Here is a 9,383-nt window from a genome sequence, read left to right as displayed (position 1 = left end):
CTCTGCCCTCCCGCCCCCCCCCCTCCCTCCCTCTCCACACTCACACACACTCTGCCTGTCAACCACCTTCGCTGTTGCCTATACATACATCCTCCTTTAGATCGTTTTCCTTGCCTGTGTGTAGATGTGGGAACCGCCTCACGTGGCGCACGCGCACGCAGTGGTCATCGATGAACGCTGTTTGGCTTCGGTGTCGCGCACCATTGCCACATATTGCTTCCAACGCGAAGAACGACCTCAGTTGAGACGGTGCTCCTGCGCGCTGCCTGTCCCTCGCCGCCGCCACCACTACTACCACCATCAATATCCATCCCTTCATCGAACTTGCGAAAGGCCGTGCATGCCGTTCCGCGCCGGGACGGGGCAACATGAGTGAGACACACACACACACACACACGCCTTGCTTCTTTTCATTTTTGTTTGTGGCGGGTGGAAGGGCGCGTGCAGCGGCATCCGTGCGGCAAGACAATGTCAAGCTCGTCCAGTTTCTGTGGTGTTTGCCATAGCTGCTGCACGGCTCTTCGCTTGCCTGCCCACCCTCTCACTGCACCCCTGAACACTCCGTGTGCGTTGACCTGCTTCCCCTTCCCCTCTCCTCTTTCGCTTTCCGCGTTCTTTTTCTGCTTTGCGACGCTGTCACAGATGCATGTGCACACACACGCACACACACACACACACACACACACACATGCGCCTCAGCCCCCTCAGCGCACCCCTCACTCCCATCCCTTCCCTCCGCTGTCGTTCGTGCTGCTCGATGCCGGCACCGTCGTCTTCGTTAGCGAGTGCAGGCTCGCGCATGCACCGGCAGGTCTCTCGCCTTGACCACCAGACGACCCAGAAGCTCTTCCCGCGGGAGCAGCGGCTGCAGTGGCCCACCGGCTATCTCCCGGCAAGTGGCGTCGCCCACCTTCTCCACCCCGACGGCGTCCCATTTCACGAGGTGCTGGAGTGCTACATGGACATCAAAAGAGACCGGCAGCATGAACTGCAGCGCGATTTCGCGTCCGATTACACGCTCTGGAACCGTTGCTCGCTCGAGGATTTTGTGCGCAAACTCGGCGCTCACCGGCGGCGTTGCTTCACGCGACTAACGGCCCGGGATCGTCTCGTGCACGATGCCGACGTGCGGGAAGTGTTCCAGCTAGCGCCATACCTGCCACCACCGCCTGTCGACATCACCGACGGCCCTTCATCGCGTTCGCGAGTGTCACCCCCGTTACAGGCGTCCGCCGCTGCTGCAGCAAGCACGACCTCAGCGAGCAAGGAGGAGAGGCCCGCGTACTACCAGTTCCAACCCTACGCGGCGACGCAGGAGTACGCCATGCTGCCCGTGCAAGGCGTTCGGTCACCGCAGCAGCGCGTGCACTTTTCAACTTTCCCCCAAATTCGAAATCTGCTCCACACGGACTTTGACTCCATGACAGCGCTGCGTGCGCTGAGCTTGTACTGCGAAGATGGGATACTGTACACGAGAGAGCTGGTGCAAGTCCTGGCCCTGTACGTTCGGCGGCGGCTAGAAGAGATTCAGGAAGCAGAGGCGTCCTTCCTGCACGCTGCGGCGGAGGCCTCGCCGTCGTGCGCCCCGCTGCCGACGTTTTCGTCGGCGTCACCGGTGCTCGTCTTCTTCGGCAACGGCCGTCTGGCTTGGATGCTGAATGAGAGTGGCCTGCTGCCCGAGACGGTGCGCGCGGTGCAGCTGCCACGGCAGGACGCGCAGCGCAGACGCCGGCGCACGCATCTGCTGCAGCAGCAGGGAACGCTCGAGAGCGACTTCGGGTTTCACAAGAGCTTCACGGCCATCTTCCCCTGCGAGACGCTCTCCGTCGGTGACGCACTTCGCAAGTACAAGCCGGCGATGGCGCTGGTGGAGCCGCACGTGGACAGGGATTACATGTCGGACATCCGCGGCTACTACAGCGTGCGAGAGGTGGTGGCGATGGGGCCCATCGACTCCCCGGCCATGGGCAGCTTCGCCTACCCGTTCCTGAGCTTTGGCGTTACGCCTGGGCCGACCACGTACTGGGCGTACAACGACCACCTGCACAAGGTGCACGCCTCGGAACGAATCCAGATGCCAATGGACGCGCCGCACGAATCACAAGGGTACAGACGGCACTACGTCGACGACATCTCGGCGTACCTAATCGCGCCCAACGACTGCGCCGCCATTGGCAGACAGTTCCGCTGCCTCGCCTTTCGCCGTGTGCGGCCGCCGGTGCTGAAGCCCGCGAGCGCAGCAGCGGCCACGGCGCCGCAGTCGTCGAAGGAAACGGTGGAGTCGAATCCAGGGCGGGCATGACCACGTGACCGTGGTGCGACGGGTATTAGCCAGATACGCTAAGGACGCCCTCGCCCGTGTGCGCCTGCGCGCACGATGAACCTCTCCACCACCTCCACCGGGCGCCGCTGCCGCCACCCTTCTGAGTTTTCCATCTCTGTGTTCACAGAAGACGTCATGCACGCCCTGGAGCAGCCACAGCACCAAATCTGCACAAGCGAACGACACGTCCTCATGTGAGGTCACCTGCACACACACACACACACACTTCACGTGTTATGCGAAGCCCTCGCTCCGTGTACGTGCAAGCCCCCTTTCTCTTCGGGAGTAGCATCCCTGTGTATGTGGCGGATGTCTCACATGCCCATTGCGCCGCACGGAACTCTCCAGACGTCTCTCTCGCTCTCCCTCTCCCACCATTCTCTACTCCGCCGACGCCCGGCACGTCCATACACGTGCCTACCTCGCTAGTAAGCCACGATAGCGAACTCCACACGTCATCGCTGCCCACAACCCTCCTCCCCGCACGCAACTCGAGTCGCACGCAAGAGTACGTAAGACTGCACATCTGCAGAGGTACGCCTCGTGTGTGTGTGTGTGTGTGCCGACTTCTACTGTCCTCGACACACGCGTGCACCCGCACACACCACCTCGCCCTTCCAGACCCCCCCCCTCCTCCTCCCCTGTGTACGTCTGTGTCTATCTCAGTTGTCCCCGGACAGCGTCTAGCTGTGTTTCGTCATATTTCTTTCAGGGGGGTTGGGGTTTGTCTTGCCAGTGTCTGCACCATCGGGAAGCCACCGCAATCATCGCCGTCGTTGCCGTGCACCTTCGCGCTCTCGCTCTTTCCGACACCCGCCCACAGAGACTCAAGTGGCACACTTTCCCATCGTCCACCACCGCCACCACCACCCACCCCTACACGTCAGCATACGCACTAGAAGGGCAAGGAGAGGTCATCACCATCATCTCAAGTACCGTTGGTGCTGCGGCTTCGTGTGCTTTCCTTTCTTGCCTTCTCTTATAGCCTCTCCATTCGGCCCCCCCTGCCGGCCACGTTGCTTATCCCTCCTCCCCCCTCCCCTCCTACACACCATTCTCAGGGGCTCATCGTTGTTGGTGTTTCTGTCTGCCGCTGTCTGCGTCCGCCCATCAGCGTACACCACCGTCCTTCAGCCCCTATCGCCGTCATCGTTCGCTTTCTCATTCCTCATTACTTTCAGCACAAACATTTTACGCGTCTGGGTGTGTGTGTGTGCGTGTGCGTGTGCGCGTGTGTGCGCGCGTCGTCGTTGGTTGCTTCACTGCCCTCCCCTCCCCCTCATCCCTCTCGTTCGCCCGCCTGCTCTGCCCTTGTCACTGCCGTCGCGCAGAGTCATATACGCACGCGTCACGCAAAAGGCCAACGCAGCTGAAGAAGTGCTAGTAGCTGTAGCAAGCGGCCGACGGCGTGCCACCCCACCGTCCTCCCTCCTCTTCCTCCTGTTCTTCTCCCTCCCTCTGTAAGCTTCTGTGGGTGGCAGGCACACGCGCACGATGGGGGGGCAAGTTGATCAAACCCACAAGCCGTCTGTCGGGACGCCGACGGTGCTCGCAGGCATCCTGCCCACGGCATGGGTGACGCCGCCGCAGGCGAAGTCAAATGCAGAGGACGCGAAGGTACCCGCGCTCAGCCGCGCCGTGAACTTTACCTGGGAGAACCTGACCTATCAGGTGCCGGTCGAGGACAAGGATGGCAACGTCATCTACAAGACCCTGCTTTTCAACCTCAGCGGGTGCGCCAAGGGCGGGCGCGTGCTAGCTATCATGGGGCCCTCTGGCGCGGGTAAGACAACGCTAATGGGCGCAATCACCGGCAAGCTCTTCAACGCCACCGCACGGCAGGAAGGGTGCTGCTTCATGAACAACAACATTTATCAACAGCGCTACAAGCGCTTGGTGTCGTACGTGTGCCAGGACGATATTGTCATGGGCAAGGACACACCGCGCGAGGCCATCTACTTCTCCGCGCGTCTGCGACTCGGTCTCGACAGTGAAACCGCCCGTCGGCGTGTCGCAGACGTCCTCCAACGTCTCTCCCTGACCAAGTGCCAGGACACAATTCTTGGTATCCCCGGCATTCTGAAGGGCGTCTCCGGTGGCGAGCGCAAGCGTGCCAACATCGGCACTGAGCTCGTCACAAATCCCTTTGTGGTGCTGCTGGATGAGCCGACGACAGGCCTGGACTCTGTGAACGCCGTGCGCGTCGGTCAACTCCTTCAGGATCTAGCCAAGAACGACATGCGCACCGTCATTGCCACCGTGCACTCGCCATCGTCGGAGCTGTTCGACCTCTTCGACGATCTGCTGCTACTGGCGAAGGGCCACGTCATCTACCACGGGCCCACGGCGGACTCCATCGAGTACTTTGCCTCCCTCGGCTACGACGTGCCACCGCGCACGAACCCGACGGAGTACTTCATGAACCTGCTGCAGTTGCCCGAGGAAATCCTGTCGCAGCTGTGGCTCGCGTGGGAGGACTACGTCATGTCGGATGCGGCGAATGACAACCCGTGCCTGACCCCGGTGACCGGCGTCATAACGCTGACGGACGACTACCTGGAGGAGCAGCTGGAGCTGAAGGGCGCGAACTTCTGCCTGCAGTTCTCCGAGCTCTTCAAGCGATCGTGGCGCATGTACCTGCGCGACCCCGGCAACTTCTACGGGCGCTCCGTGCAGACGCTCTTCTTTGCCATCTTTATTGGCCTGTTCTTCTTTAACTTGCAGCTGAACCAGCAGGGCGTGCAGGACCGCCTCGGCGCGCTCTACATCACGCTCATGAACAACCTTTTCGGTGCTGCCATGAACGGTATTGCCGCCTTCCCCCCAGAGCGGGCCGTCTTCCTGCAGGAGCAGGCGAACGACGCCTACAACGCGTACACCTACTTCCTCGCTAAGAACATGGCGGAGCTGCCGTGGCAGATACTCTTCCCGACCGTGTTCGACCTCATCGCGTATTTCATGATCCACTTTCACCGAAGCGCCGGTGCCTTCTTTGTGCACTGGTTCATCCTGGTGCTGCTCGCCAACTTGGGCTACTCCTTCGGTCTCATGTTCGCCACCTTCTTCAAGCAGTCGCAGGCGGCCTTTGCCATGGTTCCGCTCATCCTGCTGCCGCTGTTCATTGTGGCTGGGCTGTTCGCGAACACGGATCGCCTGTACCCGTACTGGGTGTGGTTGAACTACATCTCCTTCCCTCGTCACGCCTACCTCGGCGTCTTCACGAACGAGTTCGAGCGCCTGACGGTCATCTGCGACCCCGTCACGCCCTTGTGCACGTTCCCGGACGGGCAGGCCGTCATCGAGTACATGGGCTTCCAGGGCTGGCACTACTGGCAGACATTCGTCGCCCTTATCTTGTACCAGATCGGCCTGCGCTTCATCGGCGCCACGTCGCTCTACTACCAGGGCCGGCAGCGCCGCGGTAAGCTTCAGTTTGTGAAGAACCTCCGCAACCGCTTCGCCTCGCCGCGCGCCATCGCGTCAGCCCGCAGCAACGACGAGCTGTCCGACGTTCAGTCGACGCTGGTGGGGTCGATTGCGACGCCATCGAACGCGTACAGCACCGGGGTGCCGTCGCCGGTCAACAACCCAGAGAACCATCAGCCGATCTGGGACGGCGAGAGCGAGCGTGCGACGCTGGCGTTGCCTGATACGCCGGTGACGTACGTGGAAAGCCCCGTCGACGTGAAGGATATGAAGCCGCGCAAGTACCGGTCGTAACGCAGCGTCGCGCGTGCGCCTGTTGCGCCAAGGCTGCGTCTGACCCAGCGCCGCCGTCACCGCTGTAGCTCATTCGCCGCGATGGAGGCGTGGGGAGGAGACGGTCCGACACGAGGCCGATAGCGTCCACATTCACGCGAAGATCAACACAAGAACATGCATGCGCGTGCGTTGGGGTCTCTGCAAGAAATCGGGCGCAGCATCATCGTCATCACCGTAACGTCCTCGACCCACGCTCCCTGCCCTTCCAGCCCCACACACCCACCGCCCGCACACCCCCTCCTAAGAAGGCATGGAGACGAAGGTAAGCACGGGGGCGGTGGTTGGGGGAGGTGAGGAGGCACATGAGGCACAACCGACATGCGTCCACACGCGCAGTCACGCGAACGAGCCGATTTGGTGGAGGAGAAAACAAGGGAGGGAGGCATCGGGCTGTGGTGGACATGTGGGCTCAGCTTCGCGGTGGATGTTTCTGTCGCAAGCCTCCCCCTATCTACCCCGCGCTGTATCGGCTTGTTTGCATGCTCATCTGCACACCTGCTCTTTATGCGGATGCACAAGTGAGCCCCACACACCCGTTGTCTCTCTCTCTCTCTCTCTCCTCCTCGCTCTTTCTCAGGCGCGCGTTGTGTGTTGCGCATACATGTGATGTGCGATGCTACCCTTTTGTGTGTGTGTGTGTCTCCCTGCCTTTCAGCATCTCTCTATATATACATACATATATATATATACGCATATACATATGTGTATGCATATATATATACATGTATACACATATGTATGTATATGTGTGTATTGGTGTCTGTCCGTCGTCGATAATCGGCGTGGCACTCCGATTCCTCAGCGCACTTGCTTGCTTGGTGTTCTCATTTGCTGCGGTTCGATGCACTTGCTGTGTGTTTGTGTGTATGTGTGTGCGTGTGTGTGGCGGCGCGACGAGGCGGGGGGTCTTTCATGCGCCCCGCACGCGTGCGTTGGTTTCCCTCTCCTCTGCTGTTGTTGTTTTTACGCGCCGTCATGAGCGTTCGAGTGCGTCGTGTGTTGCCATTGACTCCTTCCCTCTTCCTTTTTACATCTCGTCGTCTGTTGGCGAGTATGTGTGTGTGTGTGTGTGCATGCCTACGGGCGGGCGGGAACACCCCACGGACACACAAATACACGCATACGTAGACCTTCACTACGCAGGACTCCACCATCACCACCACGGCAGCACCGCACCCAGCCCATCTATTTTTCTCTGCTGCATTGCTCAACAATTCTTGTGCCCTGTTGTTGTTGTTGTTGTTAGTTTTTGGCCCTTCTCCCTCCTTTCGTCCACCGTACACGCTGCAGTCGCTCGCTCCGGCTCTCGATTACCACTCCACTGCCTGCTGTTGTAGACGAAGCAGATCCTTGTGTGGTGGCAGTGGTTGTGGGTTGGTGTTGTGGAGGGGAGGAGAGGGGGGGGGGGGGGCGTTGCCTTACGCATGGTATTCTCTCTACCTCCTTCCCCTATCCCTTGTTCCTTCGATTCGTGCTTGACACATCAAACCCACCGCCCAGGGGACACAACCTACCCGTGAAGCGCGTATGTCTTTGCCGAGGCTACTCTGGTTGGCTTGCGCCTCGTCGTCCTCGTCTCGTCTCTGCCGCTGCCCCTTCCCTTTTCCCTTGTGTGTGACTCTTCACGGCATCGTCTACTTTGACTTCTTCTTCATTGATCGGCAGCAGCAGGAGGCAACCACCGCCACCGCCACCGCCACCGCCGCAGCGCGTGCCCTCGCTCGCTTTTTCCTCTTTGGTTCTTCTCTGAACCGAAGGCCAGTCCCTCCCTTCGTGGGTGGAGTATGTACCCATCTCCTCCTCCTCCTGCCCCTCCATTGACTTCGCGCGTGATGGCGGCAGCTTGCGTGTGCGTGTGCGTGTGCGTACTCTTCCTCGCCCTTGGTGCCTTCATTCTTCTGAGAAGTGTGCTCTTCCGTAATGGCGAGGGACACCTCCGAAGAGTATCCCGAGGTCTCCCGTACACCCCCTCCACACACACACACGCACACACACTCTGTCTCTGGGAAGCAGGCAGGCCGCCCACACCACCACATCCCATCCCCTGCCAACGCCAAGCCGCCTCTGGTGGGATAGCAGGGTGGGGCGCTTACTAGGTATGGAGCTCGGAGCGCCCCATCGCTACGGATGTCGGCGGTGAGGTCCTGCACGGTGCTGCGTCGGAGCGACCTGCGACCGCGCACACGCCTGTGCCGTCCATGTGATGGGCAGAGTGTCGGCGTGACTCGAACGCATCTCGCCCCCGGCCCTCACACTGCCCACTGGTGGGGGAGTCTGAGTGCCACCCCACCCACCCCCCGAGGGGGGATGCACCAGGGATGGCGACCTGCGAAGAGCCGGGTGGGCGGACAGAGTTTGATGCAGGGGCCGCGCTCAGACGACGGAGTCGGCGCACCGCTGTAACGCGGGTGTCGGCGGCTGCGTCGCACCAGGGGGTGGGGGTAGAGAGTGGCGCGGGGTTTCGAGCCCGTGTCATGCTGCCGCAGGGAATGGGACACGCACACACGCGCGTGTTGAAGCGCAGCAGCGAAAACGTTACGTACTCTTTATGCTATGATCATAACCACCATTGGAGAGGGGCAGATGTTTTCGAGATACCTTCGTTGTCTGACTGTAGAGTTAGTGTGTGTGTGTGTGTGTGTGTGTGTGTGTACAGAAACGGTTGTGACGACGATGACGGCGGGCAAGCGAAAATGGGGAACAAGGCATGAAAAGAGGTAGCTAGGCGCAACGCATCGAGCTTCACTGTCTGTGTATGTGTGTGTGTGTGTGTGTGTGTGTGTGTGTGTGTCTTCTCCAGACCGCCCGATATAACGTGCCAAAACACTTGTTTTCGCAACCGTAATCAGCGCGCATGCTGCGGCGATGGAGCAACCACTTCCGATGGACAGAGGATCCGCCCCTGCACCCCACCCCACCATCTCTCATGATGATCGGTCAGAGAATTCGACGTGTAGGCGGAGAAGTGAATGGACGTGGGTACTGATGGAAGGGGTGAGCACGAGCAAGGGAACCTCCCCCTGTGCCCACGCCGATATACGCATGCGCACACAACGCACCCCCTCCTTGTCATATCCAGGCGTATGCCTGTGCAGTGAAGAGAGGCAAACAATGACGACCCTCCGAGTAGGTGCCGGTGGAAGCGTATAGGAGTGTTTCTGTGTATGTGGTGATGTCAGTTTGATTGCTTGTCATAACTCTTTCTCCTCCCAACCTCCCCTCACCCCACACACCTCAGTCCCTACATTCGCACATACGCAGCTGCAGCAGACTACCCCATCAAGCTCGACCATTACGC

General features: G+C 60.2%; 2 protein-coding genes across 2 annotated transcripts; both read left to right on the top strand.

The window, feature by feature from the left end:
* Positions 1 to 646: 646 nt before the first annotated feature.
* LMJF_15_0900 (conserved hypothetical protein) lies at positions 647 to 2,302 on the top strand (the record flags this gene model as incomplete). The annotated part of the gene is made up of 1 exon (XM_001681952.1): positions 647 to 2,302. The coding sequence occupies one exon, from the start codon at positions 647 to 649 to the stop codon at positions 2,300 to 2,302; it is 1,656 nt and encodes a 551-aa protein (XP_001682004.1).
* Positions 2,303 to 3,817: 1,515 nt separating this feature from the next.
* Positions 3,818 to 6,043, top strand: ABCG4 (putative ATP-binding cassette protein subfamily G,member 4; the record flags this gene model as incomplete). The annotated part of the gene is made up of 1 exon (XM_001681951.1): positions 3,818 to 6,043. One exon carries the CDS (start codon positions 3,818 to 3,820, stop codon positions 6,041 to 6,043), a length of 2,226 nt encoding a protein of 741 aa, XP_001682003.1.
* Positions 6,044 to 9,383: the final 3,340 nt, after the last annotated feature.

Source organism: Leishmania major, chromosome 15 (assembly GCF_000002725.2).
Source record: "Leishmania major strain Friedlin complete genome, chromosome 15".
In the NCBI taxonomy this organism is placed as follows: domain Eukaryota; phylum Euglenozoa; class Kinetoplastea; order Trypanosomatida; family Trypanosomatidae; genus Leishmania; species Leishmania major.
The sequence above is the reverse complement of the archived record's forward strand: the minus strand, read 5'-3'. Positions and strand labels throughout refer to the sequence as shown.